This window comes from Podarcis muralis, chromosome 5 (genome assembly GCF_964188315.1).
Source record: "Podarcis muralis chromosome 5, rPodMur119.hap1.1, whole genome shotgun sequence".
NCBI classification, from domain to species: Eukaryota; Metazoa; Chordata; class Lepidosauria; order Squamata; family Lacertidae; genus Podarcis; species Podarcis muralis.
Genome location: NC_135659.1, coordinates 40,212,673 through 40,234,771, shown reverse-complemented (window position 1 = coordinate 40,234,771; position 22,099 = coordinate 40,212,673). Strand labels below are relative to the sequence as shown.

General features: G+C 42.0%; 1 protein-coding gene across 1 annotated transcript in view; it reads left to right on the top strand.

Moving 5' to 3' along the window:
• The window catches only part of PDE4B (phosphodiesterase 4B), a 253,577-nt gene that overhangs the window by 30,887 nt on the left and 200,591 nt on the right, over window positions 1-22,099 (top strand). Inside the window, exons 2-3 of the mRNA XM_028733175.2 lie at window positions 10,013-10,126; window positions 13,935-14,164. Of these exons, the coding sequence (XP_028589008.1) occupies window positions 10,085-10,126; window positions 13,935-14,164 (272 nt within the window). The 5' untranslated portion in view covers window positions 10,013-10,084. The remainder of the gene's footprint in view (window positions 1-10,012; window positions 10,127-13,934; window positions 14,165-22,099) is intronic.

Here is a 22,099-nt window from a genome sequence, read left to right as displayed (position 1 = left end):
TACTTTCCCCTTCAGATTGCTACTGAGTGGGAAAAGAACCAACAACAATTGCAATAGGTATCTAGGGCTCCCAGTATCAGGGTAGGGTCTATGTTCAGCTTTGGAGTAGTAAATTCCTCTCAGCCACACTCCCCTAAGAAATAAAAACAAAAGCTCTGCTTTCTTGGTGCTGAATGAGACTGGTAGGGCAGAAAACAGGGAGGCCAACAGTAGATAGAACTCCATTTTCATTCTGCTCTGTCACTGAGCTAGGCTGCTGCCTGAGAAATCTAGAGGTCCCGAAGACTCCCAACTAAGTTCCGTGACTTAAAGCTGCTAATCGCTATACGTATTTGGGAGAAGTTATATTTTGTAAAGGTCACAGTTCATCTGCTGCCATCTTGTTTAAGTTGCGAACAGAAAGATGCAGCATGAGGTAGGCCTACACAGTGAAACTTTGCTGGAAAATGAGAGCTGTGTCCAGAGTGAGGCTTGAAGCTGTTTGCCAGGAAACAGCTCTCCCCACCCCTAGGAATACAGTGTCCTTTTCCGTTCAATTAACGGTGTCACACAGTCTCTAACTAGCCTGTCAAGACTCCCAGCAAGTCTATAGATCACTCACAGGGAGGAATGGTGGTTTATTTTTTTGTATAAGATACATCTGCAGGTTTTTATAGTTTTGTCAGTCCCAGCCATAGATTGCCACATTTTCTTTCTTTTCAGAAATAGCTTTGTAATTTGTTCTCATGAGTCACTTCAGTGCAGGAATGTTTAGCGCTGAGGGTTATCTGTATAAAAGAATAATTGACTTCCTGTTGGTGAATAGAAATAGCAGGTAGGTGGTGTGATGAATGGTAGCTATTTGCCACTGATTTTTTTTTGGGGGGGGGGGTATTGCTTTATCTCTGTGATTGGCTTTTTTTTTTTTTTAAGAGCGTCATCTTCATTCCTGTCCTTCATGAAACCTGAAAGTTGGCATATGGGAGTCTCTAATAACTCAATGCTATTTCAACAGTTTCCTTTACTTTGCCAATTAAAGACTCTCCTCCCTGGAAGAGAGGGGAGTGGTTGTGGGCGGGAGCCCGAGCTCCGCCCCTAGCAGGGGGCGTTAGCCCCCTGCCTCCCCCACTCACCTGGCTGGCACCCACGCCCATCGGCAGGCACCCAACCAGGTGCCTCCAAGGGGGCGTTTACAGCAGCCTACATGCTGCAGCGCCAGCCCCTCCTCGGCCTCACTCTCCGTCGTCCTGTCGCGAGTCACCCACCCTCCACTCCCTTTGAGCTCAGGGTTTTTAGTTTTCCTTGGCCTTGCTATGGACCTTAGGTTGGTCGCCCTGGTTGTCCGGGGGGCCTGGTAGGAATTTTTCCATTTGGCATTAGGCTTTTTGGTTTTTTCGCCTACCTCGTAGCAATCGTCACAACTTTCGTGGTATTGGTGGGTAGGTTAGGCATTGGAATAATGTGTTGTGGTGTGTCGAAGGGCTAGGTGTGGCCATCGCCTATGCCTTCAATTTTTGGGTATTCCGTTAAAGGAATCTGGCGGTCGTGTATTCTGTCCGATGCCTGCTTGGCGGGAGGCCATGGCACGACCCTTGGTGACATCAGGGGAGAGCCTATAGTTGGATTAGCATCAACAGGCTCCACCTACTGGTGAATAAACCCCCTTGTTTTAAACATCCAATGCCTAAGCCAATACCTTTTTCACTGCTGTAATCAATAAAGTTGTGGCCTTTTCTTGCCCATTAACCTTATATCACGTGTGTATTCATTCCACATTGCAGGGGTCGGGTCCTCAAACCACAAGTTACTCCTGCATCATGAATTTAAAGATCCATGCCTCATGAAATTGCCAAGACACAGATATAGACACTACTATGCAGTTTTGCACTGAATTCCTGGTCGATAAAGAGCAAATAGGCTCTACTATAGGCACCCTTACACTTTCCAAGCTATCATTTGTGTCGTCTTTGGAACTGGGACAGAAAGAGAAAACCTGAGAGTACCGTGGTTTGAAAAATAAGTCAAAACATTGGTTGAGAGAAGGAGAGAAAAAACTAAGGGAACTTGAGTTGGCCAGGACTGCTAAGAAAAGTCATTGCAGCAAAGAGGAGGAGAGGAAACAGTAAATAGGCTTTATTTCCTCTCAGGAGAAGAGGGGATGTGACCTAACTGAGCCTACTGAAGCACTTAAAACTCTGTTGTCCTTAATCCTTTCATATACTAACAAGCAAACATGATTTGTTATGTTTTACTGTTGAAATCTCCCACAGCGACATCCTGTTTCCTCATGTGACGTCCAGTTAGTTACACGGGCAGCACCCACAGCTTGTGTGAGTGACCATGGCAGTGTACCACGAACCATCAGCTTGTTCCCAGCAAATTGCTTTTAGTCTTAGCATATTTGCTGCTGTCATTGGTGGGGAAACTGATGTAGGGAAGTGCCCTAAATAAACATTGGGAGGTGGGTGGGAGAAAAGCAACAAATCCTCCTAAAATAGATGCTATTTCATAATTTATCCTTCTTGGCACAAATTGCTTTGTCTGTCATCATATCTGTAGCTACTAATAGGATTTGGTTGCCGGAACATCTACATGCTCCTTTTGAAATTTATTAAATGGCACTCCAGTTACCCTTTACTCAACACCCTTCACTGTAACTTGCATGTCAGAATGAGGAAAGGATATTCTGGAAATCGAAGGTAGTTTTTCTTATTTCTGTGTGATAATTGTGCAGTGTCCTGAAATGGTGACTATTAATATGCATGCACTCATTGGGACTTGGTCTTGGGGGCATGTCTGGGTATAGCAGGAAAAAGTAATGGTTTAAAAGCTGTGGAGAGCAAGCTCCAAATGTTTTATACCCAGCTTGATAGAAATTGCCAGTGCACAATGTTGGAATTTGCAATTCTTATTATTATAACCAGCAACTTTCCATTTACACATTCAGGTCCAAATGCAACAATGCTGCATCCCCCCCCCCCCCATTCCAAAGCTAGTTTTAGCAAACCATTCTTCCTTCCTTCCTTCCTATATACATGAAAATGTAAGGCTGTCATCATGTAGCCCCATTGGAGGAATTATAGCCCTGCATCGCAGCCCTGGATTTGCATGAAATCAGGGTGAGGAGAAAAAGAGAAAGCAGGCTGCACCGCAGTAGAGGAAAACAGTGGTTCTAAACAACACAGAGGTTTGAATAAAGTAGAGATGGAGCAAAACGGAGGGAAAAAATGGGCATGAATTTAGCAAATGAGAGAAATGCAAGAAGCAGAGGCTGCGGGGAAGAGGAGGAGGGAGGGAGGAAAGTTTTGACTTGACTGCCCAACATAACAGCCTGCTGCACTGCGTCCAGTTTCAGAATGACATATAATTTGGGATTGGATTATTTTCCTAATTCAGGTCATCTCATGAAATGGCACATTAGAATTTACTGTTGAAAAGAAGTGAGGCGGGTGCTGATTGAGGTGAAGTCATGTGGATCAAGGCACATAAGAGGAGCTACTAATCCACAGTATCAATGGGGTAAATGAGTCCTCAGTATCCCAACCTTCGAGTGGTTCTTTAAAGGCACATTTTAAAGTCCTTTTCCTGCAGAACGAAAGAGAAAACAATACTCCCCTCATGGTTCTCTGGGTTGAAGCCACTGGCCTTTGGCATTCTTAGAATGGAGAGCATTTAAATCGCTAATCATACACATTTCTAGTCCATAAATAACACAATACTCAAAAACTATATAGTTTGTAAAAAATACCTTTTATCTCTTAGACATGCATTTTAACTCATTGACAAGTAAATGTTTTTTAAAAAATCTCGTTGGTAGAGTTATGCTTTCATTGTCAGAATACTGAAAGAATTACTTGCACTTTCAGTTTAGCTCTGCACAAAAATTTAAACCTTGTGTCAAGAAGCAATGTAACACGTTTAAATTAGTATAGATTTTCCCATCATGTTTGGAGAAAATGAAAACCAATGGCAGTATAATTGTACCTTCTCTGACAGATCGAAAGAGTTACTGGAATTTCTAAAGGAGACTAAATATGTTATACTCATTTTTAATGATTTGATTCCGGCGGCAGGGGGGAGATTTATCTATACAGTCCTCTAACCATTGTGACATCAAAGTAGGAGACTCCCTATTGGAAGCTGATTGTGTGTGTGAGACAGAGAAAAGCCATAGATATGAAGTAGTAGTTGTAGTAGTAGTAGTAGTAGTAGTAGTAGTAGTTACCACTGTCCTTCATCCAAGGATCTCAGGGTGGTTTACAATCTAAAAACAGAAAAATGCACAACATAGTAACAAACAAAAGCAATACCCCCCCCCCCAGTTTAAAAGACCATTGTTGTTGTTGTTTAGTTGTTTAGTCGTGTCTGACTCTTCTCTTCATGACCCCATGGACCAGAGCACGCCAGACACTCCTGTCTTCCACTGCCTTCCGCAGTTTGCTCTAACGCATGTTGGTATCTTTGAGAACATTGTCCAGCCATTAAAAGGCCACAGATGGTTTAATTAGCTAAAGGCCTACAAGAGGAGGAACATTTTCACCTGGCACTGGAATAAGACCATTGTTTCCTGCAATAGCAATGCATCACATGACTTGCCTGGCTAATGAAACGGGCCTGTCGTACTATGTAGGCTTGTCAATGGTGTAAGATCTTTGTTTCCAAATGTGTTGACCTGTCCTCTTAACAATTGGGTCAGACTGAGGAAAATAAGCAAATCTGGGAGCTTTGTACTAAATTGCAACACCATGTTGGTCGTCTAGCATAATGAAATGAGGATTATGTGCTGTTTTGAGACTGTGTCCTAACTGAAACTGCCTGCTGTTGCCCCTCCCCAGTGAACAGCTACTACCCTGCAGGGAACCTATGTCTAATTCACAACTTTCCCTATTTGAGCTATTGAGCAAATTTATAATTGTTCAAACCTTTAAAACTATGAATAGAATTAAAGAAACAAGTGTTTGTTTATATAAAAAAAGTTTGAAATAACTTTGGATGTACTTTAGTTTTAAAATTTTCAGCAATTTTACATGAAGGCAGAGTTTCGGAGAACCATGATCACTGAAGAATCTGCTTCTTCCATGTGTGCAAAGCAGGTGATTTTAGATTTTCAATGAAAGTGAAACCTGGACTATACTACCCGTTTTCTTTGTTAAAAGTTGCTAGCAGATCCTAAGGTGCTGCTGATCGCTCAGGAAATTGGATGGTTTCAGTGTGATCCCAGCTGACAAGTGATATAATTACATCTGTGTGACTGGATAATCTCTTTCATCCATTTGTTGCTTCCTAAAAGCTTTTCCTCTTAATTCACTCTTAGGACTCTGCTTTTTATCCCTGAATCATCTGTTTTGGTTTGTCTGTCAGTGTTTGTTACAGTGATCAGTATCATTTCCTTCTAAAAGCATATTTTTTCTCACCATCATTTATTTTTTAAAGTTGAATGGCCTCCAAAACCCCCCAGAACTCTCTTCTCTAACCTATTGAATAGGCAGTAGTCTCCCCCTCCCCCCACCGAAAAGATAGGAATCTTTATAGGATCAGAAATACAGTTTGGTCTTTGTAATTACAAACCTGTCATCCTGTATCTGCTTCAGACAAAATCCAAACAAAACAATTATGACTGCAGTAAATTGGTCCTTCAGAACATGCTGTCCATAATTTAGAGGTGATAATAATCTTACTTTAAAACTAGGTGTGGATAATAGTCTCTCTCTGTTGGAATTAATGAAATTTGACATGTTGAAAAGGAGGTAGGTAACGAACATTGAGTCATCTTGTTCTGAGTACTGACCTCTAGCAACAGAAAACTATGATTATTATTTTTTTAACAAACACTAAAAAGACAGTGTTGCACTCTTGTTTTCATCAGCTGGTTATGTTGCTGTTTTCTAAAATCAAATTGAGTTAAGAAATTACCATACTTTCTGTTTTTAAGTGTAGACTGATCAGGTTTTTTAAAAGAGTGCTTAAATAACTAATATGAACTGTCAAATATTTTGGAGTTTCTAGATAGCATACAAGGACCCTTGTTTTATCTGAATGGCTGAAATACATTTTCTTCAATAACTGAGATTTGGGGATTTATATCCCCAAGTACACAAGATGTGGAGCATAAATTTGATGGTGATGTCACACACCAAAGATGGTGCCTTAAACCTTGAGTGCTGCTCTCTGTAAGTTGCTAGTAAGTAAGCCATGAAGAAATTATTTGGCATTAGATGTAGCTGCCAGACCTAAAAATAGGTCAGTCTTGCAATGAGAGAAATGAAAAGGTTACTCTGGATCACATGATCAGGTAGCACAATAGGAATGGTCACTGCCCATGTGGGCCCAGTCATAGAATTTGAATAATGTGAGCAATTAAGCCAAATAGGCAGTTATTACAGTTAAAATATCAGATAATGATCTCAAGCTTAATATGGAAGATTGGGAGAACTACTCATGCCATTTTAATATCTGGGCTTCATTGGTTCCTGGGGAAAACATAATGGTATGAACACAATCTCTTATGGTGACCCAGATCCCTGACTTGATGTTCCAGGTTGCTCCAGCAGAAATAGAGAGAGTACATGAGTTGCCCATCTCTCAAATGCTAAATGGATCCAGAGTTGTCTTCATATGTGCTAACTTCCAGCTAATGGAGAAAAATGCCAAATTGCCGAAGATCAGTGTGTCCATTTGCCATTGATGAAGCTCAGATCTTCATCAAGATTTCTAAGTTGTGATCTTAGATGTACCCAGGAATTTAAGTGCTTCAAGCACAATCTTTGAGAAACTGGTGTGTAATGCAACTAGGGTTTTCTTTTGAAATTTATAGTTCATAATCAATGGCAAACTTGAACAGCCTCTAATCAACAAAAAGAGCACTCTTTACTCAGCTAGACCTCAAGGCTCCAAATGCCAATGTTTGGAGCCTTGAGGTCTAGCTGAGTAAAGAGTGCTCTTTTTGTTGATTAGAGGCTGTTCAAGTAAGGGAATTCTGTGTGCACAGCAGAACTTCCTCTTCCTCTTCCTCTCCCCCTCCAGCCCCTGCATGCCCCCAGAGTCAGCTCCAGAGAGTTGGAACCCCACTGGTACAGCATTGGGTACAACCCATAAATTCTAGTTCTCAGCCACAGGAAAATGGCTGGACTATGAAAGAGACTGAAAATACAGGAAGTCACTTTCTTCAGTTAGTTAAAAGAGCGGTCTCTTCTGGATATGAAATTTACTTGCATTTAATTGGATTGCTTCTGTTTTTATACATCGTTTAAAGTCAGGGTTTCATATGTGAGGGAAGAGCACGCATGGCATTCTGCAGTGTGCTGAGAAGTGACCGTTGCTTATTCTCTGACAAGAGGACTTGATATAAGGCTATTGGTTGGTTGGTGTTCAAAATCTGATTAGTCACTGCGGTTTGTTTAAAAATTGTCTTGTAGCTTGGTTTTCCTCTTAGTGTCTCTGGAGATGCTGAGTGTCAGTGTGTTTTTTGTTTTTGTTTTTGTTTACTGAACTCTTTGTTAGAGGTGTGTATGGGGGAATCCAAAGGATGTATATTCATATCTTGAAGGAATTATGTAAGCATTGAGCTACATTGCATTGATTTGTTAGATCAGTGTTTCCCAACCTTGGGCCTCCAGCTGTTTTTGAACTACAATTCCCATCATCCCTGACCACTGGTCTTGCTAGCTAGGGATGATGGGAGTTGTAGTCCAAAAACAGCTGGAGGCCCAAGGTTGGGAAACACTGTGTTAGATCAAAGGGCCTCTGTGGAATATTGCTGTTGGGCACACATAGCCCACGTTTGCCTCAGCACAGATATCCAATAATGGGATTCATATTCATTTCTTCAATCAGTTTTATATGTTATGTGTAGAGAGTCAAGAGGGACCACACTGTTGTTTCACTGCACATTGCTTCTAGAAGAAAGAGATGTTCTGCAGGGTATTTATGGAGAAATGTATGTTCCTGCTGCACCGGTTCTCATGAGAAATGGTGTTGCAAACACCACCACAATCTTCAAGTGGTACGATATCCTAGGAGTTCCAGCACTTGCCCAGTGTTCATGTTTTCTTTTGGGAATGACGCACAGCGGAGACTGTGGTGTCTTTATGATATATGGTTTGGGTTTTTTACACATACGTACAACCTGAGCCTATGATGGAGGGGTTCATAGCATTAACACCAAAAGGGTATTGCTTCTTCCACAGCCACAGTCTTGGATTCAAAGAGAAATTGAACATTGCTCTCAGATATTGCTCTGATTCTCTCTCCAGCTTGCTGCTTTACTTCTAGATCATATCACTGCCACTCAACTCTCATTCTGGCTTCGTCCTTTTAACTAAACATGAGCTGGGGCAGGGGACCCACCCATTTGCTGTCTCCCACAGAGCCTCTTTCCTTTGTTTTCCTTAATGGCCCATCACCCAGACAATCACTTCAACAGGAAGCTAGCCCAGCTTATATTTCTGCCTACAGCCTACTTCCTCCCCGTCAAACTCATAACACTAGAAGGACTTGAGGTCTACAGATTTTCTATCTTTTAGAAAACTTTTTGACTTTCTGTTTCTTTGTACAGTTGTGAAACCCAGGAACTCTCAAAAGAGTCAACTTTATCAGTTACCAGTTTCCAAGTTCACCCCATCGTGGGGATTCGAACCGCCGACCTTCCGATCAGCAAGCCCAAGAGGCTCAGTGGTTTAGACCACAGCGCCACCTGTGCCCCAGCTCTGTCCCAGCTCCTGCCAATCGCAGTTCGAAAGCATGCCAGTGCAAGTAGATAAATAGGTACCGCTGCGGCAGGAAGGTAAATGGTGTTTTCCGTGCGCTCTGGCATTCGTCATGGTCCTCCATGTGCCAGTAGCAGTTTAGTCATGCTGGCCACATAACCCAGGAAACTGTCTGTGGACAAACGCCGGCTCCCTTGCCTAAAAGTGAGATGAGCGCCGCAACCCCATAGTCGCCTTTGACTGGACTTAACCATCCAGGGGTCCTTTACCTTTTACCTTTTTACCTGTTTTATAGTGCTCGTACAAATTGAAGGCACTATTCAGTTCCTATCCTGCAAAGAGCTGGAACTTTCAGGTGGTCCATTGATAATGAAGCTGACTTATGCTGTATCACACTATTGGTCTTTCTTACCCAGTACTGCTTGCTCTGTCAACAGGTTTCCAAGGACTCAGCAGATCTTTCCCACCACAGCTAGCTTTTAACTTGAAATGCCAGGAATTGAAACCTAGAGCCATTTGTGTGCAAGGCATGTGCCTTATTGTGGTGCTATAAGTTCTTCCTATTGTGTGAATTAATCTTTCTGTGATTGTCCTAAAATGACATGGCTTGGCATGGCTTCAGGAAATGATTAAAGTGAGAAATGGATTGTTTCTAAGCACCATCCTTCTATACAGGGGGAATCATGGTGATTGACCTGTAAAGATTATTTAGGCCCGTAGTATTTTTACAGTCACTCTAGAGAAGTGATAAATACATACATGGTTTCCTTGCTTTAGCTGAATAAATATAGATTAATGGTGTAATGATCAATTAAGAACTTATAATCCATCTGCTTCTTTTTAATCTAAAATGTACCGATGCATTCTGGAGCTGGGATGTTGGCTGGTGGTGGGGGAAGTTGTTGCTGTTGGTGTTTTTTTTTTTTTTTTTTTAGATTTTGTTGTGATTGAAGTGGAAATTGTTTAGTTTGGTTTTGTATTTTTTATGTTTTATTTATTGTTTATGAGTACTTTTGCTATGTTGTAGTTATGTATTCCTTTTCATTTTGTAAGCTGTCTTGAGCATGGCTTGAACTGTGGAAAGGTGGCATACACATAAAAGTATGTATGTATGTATATATGTATGTATGTATGAATGAATGAATGAATGTATCTTCCCAAAACTGAACTCAATTATTATTTTGCAAAATAATTATATTTATGGAGTTCTACTGTGTCCAAGTATTTTCATGACAAATCCACATATGAAGGCCGAGTCAATTGTGGAAAAAATGTGTGATTGATCCTTCAGCACGGACCGAGAATATGATTATCTTCTCTTTTGCTAGGTTTATTCGTCTGGCGGAAAACACCACTGAGAAGAGTGCTTGACATAACTGGGACAATTTTCGATCGCTATCATGAAGAAAAGCAGGAGTGTGATGACAGTCACCACAGATGGTGTAAGTGTGTGTTTTATATATGTACAGGGGGCTACCTTCACCTAGTTAATTCGCATTCCAGTTGACACAGTCGTTTTTATATTCATTACTTTGCCTCCTATTTAAAAGACTTCTTATTCACAACAGATACAGGCACTTACATTAAGGCATTTCTTTGAGAACATCAGCCAGTCACACACTTCCTGCTGCTTTAAATATATATTAGCAAGAAGTGCCAGTGTCCTTTGTGACACATGATTTATGATTTTGCAGAAAAATGGTATATTGGTCTGCATAGAGAACTGAAAGTTGGCTTGCTCATAGCTGAGATAAAGCTAGATCCATTGGGTACAGAATTTGCTCCCACTTAAGAGGAAAATGGCATTGGTACAAAGGCAGGCCCAGTAGCATCATGGAGCATCTTTGGTCTCCATGCCCATTGCTGTGTTGGCACCTTCCCTGAGTCTCCTGTGCCAGCAGGCTTGTACCTACTGTTTTAATTCCCCCCAAAGCCTCTAAGGCAAGCATAGGCAAAGTCGGCCTTCCAGATGATTTGGGACTACAACTCCCATCATCCCTGACCACTGGTCCTGTTAGCTAGGGCTGATGGGAGTTGTAGTCCCAAAAAACATCTGGAGGGCCGAGTTTGCCTATGCCTGCTTTAAGGCTATCAATGGCTACTAGCCACGATAACTATATACAGTGGTACCTCGGGTTAAGAACTTAATTCATTCTGGAGGTCTGTTCTTAATCTGAGATACCAGTTTAGCTAATGGGGCCTCCCGCTGCCGCCGCGCCACCACCGCACGATTTCTGTTCTCATCCTGAAGCAAAGTTCTTAACCTGAGGTACTATTTCTGGGTTAGCTGCGTCTGTAACCTGAAGCATCTGTAACTTGAGGTACCACTGTATTATATTTAGTATTACAGCCAGGATGCCTATGAATACCAACTTATGGGTGACATGAGAGGAAGAGTACTATTGCCCTCATGTTCTCTTTGTGGGTGTTGATCTGTTTCAGAAGAGAGCTCTTCTTATGTTCTTAGTGTCCAGTATGTCCAGTATACCTGAAGGAGCGTCTCCACCCCCATCGTTCAGCCCGGACACTGAGATCCAGCACCGAGGGCCTTCTGGCGGTTCCCTCATTGTGAGAAGTAAGGTTACAGGGAACCAGGCAGAGGGCCTTTTCGGTAGTGGCGCCTGCCCTGTGGAACACCCTCCCAGCAGATGTCAAAGCAATAAACAACTATTTTACTTTTAAAAGTCATCTGAAGGCAGCCCTCTTTAGGGAAGTTTTTAATATTTGATGCTGTACTGTTTTTAATATTCAGTTGGAAGCCGCCCAGAGTGGCTGGGGAAACCCAGCCAGATGGGCGGGGTATAAATAATAAATTATTATTATTATTATTATTATTATTATTATTATTATTATTATTATTATTATTATAGTGTTGCTCCAGAGAAGTGTGGGAACTTCAAACCACATCTCAAAGCTTTCTGGTGCTGATCGCAGTGCCGCTGCCGCCACCACCAGACTGGCAATGCTGGAGGGCCCCACCCAGGACTCTGCTGAGTTCTGTCTCAAACCTCAAACATTGAGCATATCTATTTCCTTATGAAACTAAGTTCTTCCCTGGGAGGAAATGGGGGCATGGAAGGTGAGATACCTTACCCTGCAAAAATCCTGTTTGAACCCCCCCCCCCCCCCGATATTCTTAATGTTCAAAAGGTCCACATGAATTTCTCATGCTCTGATGTGCTCTTTTTTCCACATTTGTTCTGGACTAGATTTAAAGTATGAGGGGTTGGAGAGAAAAATTATTTAACTAGGCTGCTAAATTCCCCTCTCCCCCTCTTTACTTTGGTGTAGATTGCAACCCTTTAAAAAAGGGAAGTAGCAAAGCTATATAAGGTTGTTAGCTACAAGAATGTGCCATGTTAGTGACAAGAAAGAAGTTACTACTCAATATTTTTAGTCAACTATTGACCTTTCCCCAATTGTTTAAACTATTGTGATGGAACTAAGATTGCTTTCAGAAGCCCTTGTATTACCAAATTGGCCTGAATGTAAGCCACAGTTTCCCCCCCCCAAAAAAAATTCTGCCAGGGCTTCAAGTTCAAGTGCGGCTTATATTTGTGACCTTACGCCACCAGCAAAGGTCCCCCAAACCCAGGAAGCAGCCCAGGAGAGTGGGGCAATGGCACGCAGCCTGCCTGCTGCTCCCAAGCCTCCCCCGAGTCGTTGGGGTGGGAGGCCGCCGGCAAAGTGGCACGACTCCCCCACCCAGAGAACTGCCAGGAGTGCGGGGCAATGGCGCACAGCCTGCCCGCTGCTCCCAAGCCTCCCCTGAGCCTCTGGAAAGAAGGGGGAAGGGAGGAGGAGACCACCGGCAGGAAGCAGCCCAGGGGTTTTCTTTTTTTCTCTCCTCCCCCTTCAATTTTAAAGGTGCGGCATATTTGTGGGTACGGGTTATATTTGGACCAATATGGTATTCTGGTCTGTTGTTTGGCTTCACAAATTGTGCAATTGGTCAAGCCTTTTCTTCACTAAGCACGACCTGTAACAAGGTTTGTTCTTGGTTACACCCCATGGTTAATTTGGAAAGAGCTTACGAACAAGCCTGGGTTTGGATGACACACCAAGTCAAGAGTGGGGAACTTTTCTGGCTCCATGGGCCTAGATCATTATCAGGATCAGTCTCACAGGCCATATTTAACAGGTTGATAGCCACTGACCTGTCAATTACCCGGTGGCACAATGATGTCAGGTGCTGCTGAAACGAAGGGGTTTGTTGTTTTTTAAGCAGGCTCTGTTTTGTCATTGGATGAGCAGGGGTTAAATCCTGCTGCTTTGGTTGTGCACCCCGTTCCCTTCTGGGAACAGGAGCATGCAGTTAACACAGAATTCTACCTTGCCCACCTGATAACCTCATAATTCATATCAGTTAGTGGACAGGTAGGTATGGTTTTGGGAAAACGGACTTATGGGCCAGCTTGGACCTCCTGACATGCCCAAACTGGCCCATGGACCAAAGGTTCGTCACCTCTGTACTAAGCAAAACCTTGGCTTGGTTCATGGCAACAAAGCAGCAAATAGGACCAGAGGTGTGTGGCAAAGCGACTGCATTCTGCCCTCTGGAAGCCTGCATATCTATGCGAAGTTAAACTTTGGCTTGGCACGACACATGAATCAGGCCATTATGCCCCTTTGATTTCAGGGGCATGGAAAAAGTTCAGCATGTGCTTAAGTTACCTGTTTAGGCTGATGGGTGAATTGCACCCAACGCCATTTTGAACTGACTTCTTACTCATTTACAGCTATTTTGTAATTTCACTGTTGTAGTCACAAGCTGGAAGCCAATCACACAGCTTGCCAAAATATATTAGTGCAGAATTGAATATGCTTAGTTATCTGTATTTATACATGTTATCAAAACACACACACACACTATATGTTAAAAAACTATTTTACAGTGGTACCTCAGGTTACATACGCTTCAGGTTACAGACTCCGCTAACCCAGAAATAGTACCTCGGGTTAAGAACTTTGCTTCAGGATGAGAACAGAAATCGTGCTTCGGCAGCGCAGCGGCAGCGGGAGGCCCCATTAGCTAAAGTGTTGTTTCAGGTTAAGAACAGTTTCAGGTTAAGAACGGACCTCCAGAACGAATTAAGTACTTAACCCGAGGTACCACTGTATATGTTCTTCATGTGAATGAACAGTGTACATTTCCATTTTGTATTTGTAAGCATTATTGATATTCTAATTCATGAAATGGAATCCCTGTATAAATAAAATCTCTAATTTTTTTAAACAATTTTTTTACAGAATGTGAAAGATTACTTAGAATGCGGCCTGAGCAAGTCTTATAGCGCATCTAGTAACACCCTTGGCATAGATCTCTGGAGAGGAAGAAGATGCTGCTCTGGTAATTTGCAGTTGCCACCACTGTCACAAAGGCAGAGTGAAAGAGCAAGAACACCAGATAACATTTCTAGACCCACGACTTTGCCCCTACTGAACCTTCCCAGCATTGCCATTACCACTTACCAGGATAGGTAAGTTTCTCGAAGAGAGATTACATCTGGGAAGTTTGTTATGTATTATCTTGAGTTCTTCAGGCCTTTCTTTTGTTAGAAAGACTGTTTCATAACAAGAAATGCCCGTGTTTCAAAACCAGATTTCCATGGCATGTGCATTTTATAAAAACCATTAAGAGGTGAAGTAGTTTACCACACACTCTTCTGGAATTTTAAACAAAGTTGCTATTTTAGGAAACTTTATTCCTTGATCCTTTGACCATGTTAAGTGTACACCAAGAGCCAAGGAATGCTGAAAAGATGAGGGCAAAAGAGAACTGAGGAGTAATGAGGGTGAATTGGCTTTCTAGAGCTTCTAACAGTTTACCTGTATCCCTGAACAGGAGCACTCCGGGAGGCGGATATACTGCAGTATTTTGTTGCAGGTCCTACTTGTTCAATTTAATTTGTAAAATATTTTTCTAGTATAAAGATGCAATATATATGCTTAAAAATTTAATGCTAATTTAATTACTGCATTACTGTATTTTGCCTTTATAATGTCTTCAAAAGGTTTTAAGAGTAACAGTCCATATTCTCAAGGAAACTTTATCTGCAAACTTTCCAGAGACTATTAGAATATATTTGAGGGCATGAGCAGAATGTGTATCTTTCAGCAAGAGCTACTTAATGAATTCTGTTGGATGTTAGTGATGCCTTGTTCAACAAAAATTCATGGGGGGCGTGAAGCCCTTTCTTTTCACAAATCCAAAATGAATAGCAAAGAAAAGGCATGTGTCTTTTCTTAGGATACCCAATGCATTATGTTTGAACAGCTTGTCTCCTTTAGCCTTTAATCTGTATAGCTTTCTATTACTTTAGAAAGATGAAACATTCTTTGATCTTACTACCTTTGCATACATTCATTTAAAAAACTTAAAACTTTTCCAACCTGTATATGTTGCAAGATCCCAACACTATTAATGAACAAGTTCAGTCTAAAGTATGTTGCGTGTCGAGGTCCCCAGGTCCACCCAAATAACTCACACATCACACAGAAATTTTTGTTTAAGATTTTTGGCATAATTTTGGCCACAACTTTATTAAAATACAAATTTGTGAGTGGTTGCGTAGGCATTGGTTGCGACTATCTGCCCCCACCATGGGGAACAGACTGACATTCCGCACGATGCGAAAGTCAGAATGGGGGAATACACTTGGGGGTTACGCGGAGCAGGGAACCTGCCCTCACCCCAAATGCAACCAGGAGCTCTAGGCTGCGCCCCTGCACGGGCCGGGCGAGCCCCCCTGCGGCTGGGCGCACTTCGGAGAGGCCTAGTGCCTCTGAACGTTAAGGTAAGCTACAGTGGGGGGGGGAGGGGGATAGGGGAAAATTAAAAGACTGGGGGGTGGGGTGGGAATGAAGGGTAAAAATTTTAGAAGGAGAGAGGGAAAATTAAAATAAAATTAATAATTATTACACAGAGAGGAAACTTAATCAAAGGGCAAAATTAAGAATTAAATAGAGCTAACACAATTAAAGCAGGCCAAAGACACAAGGATAATGGGTAATTAGTAGAAAAAATACAACCGTCTCCCTTCACTGTGATCAATCCGATGCACGTGCGAAAAGAGGAAGCCCTAGCCTCGTGCAAGGAGTTTTACTATTTCTGGCTGTCAATCAATAAATGGCAACATTAACTTCTTCCCAACAACAATGGAAGCCCCAATTGCATCAGTGGCCAACGATCAATTAGCCCGCCCCCCAACTTTGGAGTGTCCTGGCGGCCCCCACCGCAACACGTGCTCTCCATGAAGGAGAACACGCTTTACTTAAAGTCTTAAACGGCTCAGGACTGCAATACATCAAGGACAGCCTCTCCCCTTATGAACCAACCCAGACCCTGCAACAATCATCTGAGGCCCTTATTCATGCGCCTCCTTTATGAGAAGTTTGGAGGGTGGCAACATAAGAATGGGCTTTTTCTGCCTTGCTTGCGGGATATTCTTCCCAGGGAGGTTTGGCCGGCACCTTTAGATGCCAGGCAAAAAACACCTATCTGCTCCCAGACCTTTGACTAGTTAAACATTTATGGCCTCACTTCATTCATGGGAGTAAGAAGCATCCATCAGTAATCCTGTCACCCTGAATGATTATGTTATTGCTCTTCCTCTGAAAAAGAGAGAGAGGCCTAGAGTTGTGTTTCCCCCATCAGCTGTATGGATCACCAGCAGACTACAGTGGTATCTCAGGTTAAGTACTTAATTCATTCCAGAGGTCCGTTCTTAACCTGAAACTGTTCTTAACCTGAAGCACCACTTTAGCTAATGGGGCCTCCTGCAGCTGCCGCACCTCCGGAGCAAGATTTCTGTTCTCATCCTGAAGCAAAGTTCTTAACCTGAAGCACTATTTCTGGGTTAGCGGAGTCTGTAACCTGAAGCATATGTAACCTGAAGCGTATGTAACCCGAGGTACCACTGTATGATCATTTCAACAGTTTGATAGTGCTGTCTACTCTCTTCCCAGCTGAAAAACCTTTCCACAGCCTCATATTTGCTAACAGACTCACACCCTGCCCACAAAAATACCCCTCTCACTTTTGAACAGTTGGTCATAAATATTCCATACAAACTGAGGAGCTGAGCCAAGGGTGTTCAGGTTTTTCCTTTGGTTGCATTTATTTGATTTGAAGGGAAAGTGTATATTGACAAGACCAGTCTTGGTCTGAATATCTAGCTGATTTCTGCTTATATTTGATTTCTCATTCATCTCCTTACAGTGATAGTAAAGGACTTTTAAATGCTTATCCAAAGCTGGCTTTGGCAGCCTGAATAAGTATATAGATTGCCATGAATATGTGGTATGTGGGATTGGATGAAAGATAAAACGCAGGTGTTCTGCTCTTTCCGAATTTGTTACATGTTCTACTTAACTATTTCCATCCTTAAAATATACTATTTCCAGAAAGAGCAAGCCCCATATGGTTGTCCTTCTATGCACTTATGATTATAGATTTGGCACAGTTTTAACACTTTCTCCTTTAAAAGATGTAATAAACAGAATTCATGTACATGTGTCTTAAAAACAGGTTCTCATTTAGTTTTAGCTAAATACAACCAGAAATTACTGGTTCGTGATTAGTTTCTTTACAACACAAGAGGGCATTGCTGCACCTCTTTTCTGATACAGTATGCATTTAATAAAATATCTTCAAACTGGTTACAGCCATCATGGATGAAATACGGTATCTCCTAATTTGTGTTTTAAAAGTATTCTTGAATTAGCACTGGCTTGTTTTTTGGGGGGATTTTAAGTTTCTGATATACAGCAGTATAGGTCATGTCTGATTTAATAGGCATTGTGCAGCAGAATCCTAAACCTAAGTGTCATTACAGAATGCCTGCTGTAGTGTCACAAATACCTTTTCCAGTAAAATACTGCACAGTTACCTTGGAGCAGTGAGCCAAACCCTCTTCACTCTTCTCATTCCCAAGCGTCCGCACCTGTTTACATGATGGGTGTTGGAGATGCAATGCTTACCCCTTCATTTGTCTGTGATTACATAAGTGCACACCCCCAAGTGTTTTTTAAGTTGTTTGTGCACTGGTTGGAATGACAAGCACCTGCAAAGGATGGATGTAGTGAAGGGAAACTGCACCTGAGGAAGAGCTTGGACATTTTGAGATATGTGTGGGATAACTTACACAATTTCTTTTCGACTCCCCATGCAGATTCATAAACTCTATTTCTTGATGCCACTGCATTTTGAAAGGGAAGGCTCTTCTGTTTACCTATGCTTTAATTATGCTAAACAATGTGAAATGAAATAAAATTGGAATAGAGGCATGTGGGTACAGCTAGAAAATTGTGGCATCCTTGCCTCACAATAGACACCTCTTCATGCTGTGATGCAGTCCACTTACTCCATAGCCAAAGTGAAAAATAAGATTGGACTGCCTATGCATATCAAGACTCTTGTTGTTATTGGCACCTGTCTGTCTCAAGGGACAGTGGAGTGTACCTCTGGGGGTGAAGCCAAACTGCTGGAGAATCACAGCACCTGCCGGGGCTGCAGAGACTGGTAACTCGTAGCTGCTGCTGCCGCCTCTCACATTGTTTTTTGCCGCATTAGCAGCACCAAAGTGACCTCTTCAGGGTGCAAGCCTGGGCAGTGTGTATGGAAGTCCTGGGCTGCCCAGATTAGAAGACCCCTCTCTTGGCATGGCTGATGTGGTCCAAAGGAAAGCAGAGCAATACCTTTGGCACCAGCTAAGCTGCAGGAGTTGCTAGAAGGAAGCAGCTGTTTTAGGATTTGTGTAAGGTTTACACCTTAGCCTTTTCTTCTCCTGAAGATGTCCCTCAAGGCATTGGGTACAGATTTTTCCTCAGGGCTTACTCCCAAAGCCTATCTCATGAAATGGGTATAGCCTCAAGGCAGCGAATGTTTAGGATCAGAGCTTTTCTTCTCCTAGATGGGCTACCATCCCAGGTTGAAGAGCCCCATCTGCCCCTCATTTCCCTGTAACTATCTTCTTGACTGTTGGACCCATTGTTGGTCTTGTCCACTCAATCTGCCAGATGAAGGTTTGAGACCCATTGGCTACACTCCCCTGGTTTAACAGGCTGGTGGAAGCCATTTCCCGCGTGTGGCCACTGTCACTTGTTGACAGCTTCTAGGAGCCATAGGTGAGAGCTGAGTGTAAGGTAGGGGCCAATGTTGGACCAGCTACTCCAGAAGGAGCATGGTGTGTCCCCCACAAGAGGTGCTACCCCCTCCCTTAACACCCCCTCCCCAAATACTCAAGTATGTTGAAGGAAAGAGTGTGGAAAAGCTTTCTTGTGCATATTGTCTGCAACATTAGCATTTCTTGGAACTGACATTCACATTTTATATTGATTGGGTTTTTAAAAAGTTACATCAAAGTGACTCATTAATCATTGACATCTTCAGAAAATCTCTTGGCAATTAGTCATGTTTTTAATCATTCTGGCAAGCTTTCTGGCATGTGACATCTGATACTGCAGGTCAATTTTTATCCTGTTATGTGTTGGTATTAAAATACCTTCTAGTCACCAGTACACTTGCATGAATTTATGTATTATCATTATCAAAACATATTTTTTTACAAATTGTGCAAAACATATATACTTATTTCTCTCATGTAGACAAATTGGAGCTAACAAAATATATTTCCCTATGCTTGAATTGGTAGTCTGTGTATATTCTATGCATTGGCTATGAAAGAAAACAGTGTGAAAGGAGCAACATCTCATTCTAGATGGCTAACTTAGTTGCCGTTACTTTACATAAGAATGCATGTGCTGCTAGGTAACTCACTTTAGATGGTGTATCAAACATAATACAGGGTCCCTGCCTCTTTAAGAAGATGCTGAAGTGAGCTTCGGAGTTTCTCACCTTAACAAAATATAAGTCTATTACTCTATGAGGCTCCTCCCTCACTTTCACTCCCCCAGTTATCACTCATTAACTAGGCACCGTGGACCATACTTGCACTTCTCAATCACATCCACAACTTCTTCGTTGTGGAGTCTGCCAGGCTTCTGTCAGTTTACCTCCCCACTGTTTTCGCAAAAAAGGTTGCTTCAAAAGCAACTGTGCTGAAATTTAACTACAACTCTCTTATCAACCATTGGATAGTCTCCAGTTGATCTGCTGTATCTTCCCTCAAAAGTACAGGACAGTTTAGATACAGTTCACCCTTTGCATTCAGCTTTGAATTCTGTTTTCAGTTGAAGGTGCTGGTGCTTACCTGTAAAGTCTTAAAGGGCTTGGGGCCCAATACCTAAAGGAGTACCTCTTCCTATACCAGTCTGCCAAGGTCTTAAGATCACCAGCAGTGGCCTGCTTTAGTTACCTCTTTTGCAGATGTACATTGTTTTTCCTTAATGGAGAGGGTTGTTTCACCCCCACCCCCACCCCTACCCCGTTGAAGTCATGACTTTGGGATTCCCTTTCCAAGGAGCACATCTGGCAATGACATTACAGGCTTTTAAACACAAGGTGCTTAAAACAGGTGCTTCCTGTTTGGGAAGCTTAGATAATTTTTGGAATTCTGTCTTACTCTGCTGTCTGCTTGTTTCTTTCTGTTTTGCTTCTTCTCTTACTGTATTTGTTAAATTTATTTGCTGGTTTTAAATTGTCTTTCTATGTTGTGTGAATTAGTTTGATTCATCACCCTGGAACCTTTTGATGAATAGCAGTAGGGTATTTATTTATTTTAAAATATTTCTTACATTATGAAAGATTGAGATGATCTTCTATTGGGAAGTATGTAACTCTCTGCTAAAGGGAGTTTATAAGGGCCTAATCTGGCATTCTGGGTCAATCCAAAATTGGATGAAGTTTGGTATTTGCAATAATTTTTTTTAGTGTTGCTAAACATAAAATATTTCATTTTTAAAAATGGCATTTGCCTTTTTTGTGGGTTCATTTATTGTCATACATTGCTGTTAGGCAATAAACCGTGTTTGTCAAAATAAATAATAACAAAGGACTAGGAGGTAATTAATCCTGACTTTCAATAAAACAAGGAATCTGGTTTGGGTATATGGGGTTGTTTCAGAGAAAGCTCCAACAGGAATGAGTCCATGTGTAGGAGCTTCACCCATGCTGTTCAGTGGCCATACCTATCCTGTCTCCAGGACATCCAGGCATGAATGATAGCATTTGGAAAGATGCTATGTAGCAGAACTCAAAATGTTTGCTCCCAGTTTATGTGCTCATTTTTCATATTTTCAAGGGCCATTTATGACACGTATCAGACCCAACAAGTATCAGGTTTCATATACCCGCTGCTATGCAAAACTAACATCTAACACATGGTTGCCTGACACTGGCAGAGTGAACTGGACCACACTTATTTCTTGCACAGCAGTTACCTGTATCCAGCATGATCTGAAGGAATCCCCAAGTTTCAAGGTCATTTTGTGTACTGTTTAGAATTGAAACTGATACGATTCCAGTAAAGAAGAGTTCACATATTTGGCTTTTTAAATTAATAGAAGTGCAGTAGGGACCAAAAGTATTGTGGTAGTAACCAATTAATTTAGTCACCCAGAGTGTAAAGGGTTAGGAGCCTCTCAAAGATCCAGACAAAGGTTGCTTTGGCTTTCTAGAATTAGACTGCAAGTAAGGTTACCTGTTGCTCCTGCCTCCTGCCAGCAAGGTTCCTCGGTGGGTATTTTTTGTTAGGATTGAGCTTGTTATGATCCTCTCACTTCAAGAATCTCTGTTAAAGGTGCAGCAGTTGCCCATATAAAATCGAGGACTTCATGGGGCAGAAGTTGTTTTTATCCTTGCTTTTTCTGGTTAGCCTATGGAACATGAGGGATGAGCAGCAGCAAGCTTTGGTTAATTATTACATGTGCAAGAATTGTAGTAAGCAAACACAAGAGTTCTGGATTTAAACAGTAGTTATAGCTTCCTTCCTTACCCCAGTTCTTTGTAGAAATCGAAGAAGTTGGAACAGAATTCAGTGATGAAAAAATGTTAGGGGTGGGTTAAAATGAGCAAAATGCTGGAGTATAAAGAACAAAATATATAGAGTACAGTGGTACCTCAGGATGCGAACGGGATCCGTTCTGGAGCCCTGTTCATAACCTGAATAGAACGTAAGATGCGGCGGCGCATCTGCACGTCATGTTTTGCCGCTTCCGCTCATGCGCGTGACATCATTTTGAGCGTCTGCGCATGCGCGAGTGGCGAAACCCAGAAGTAATGCTCTCCATTACTTCTGGGTTGCCGCGGAGCGCAACCTGAAAGCGTTCAACCTGAATCACATTCAACCCGAGGTATGACTGTATGTCAGCTGCTTACCAACATTTGAACTCCTAAGAAGGCTATTAGCATTATGTTATATAAGTCAGGGGTGTGTGGAACTCATTTATATGCTGCCATATAAATATAGCATAGGTTTTTAAATACTGACAAATATTTTCCTAATACCAGTTCA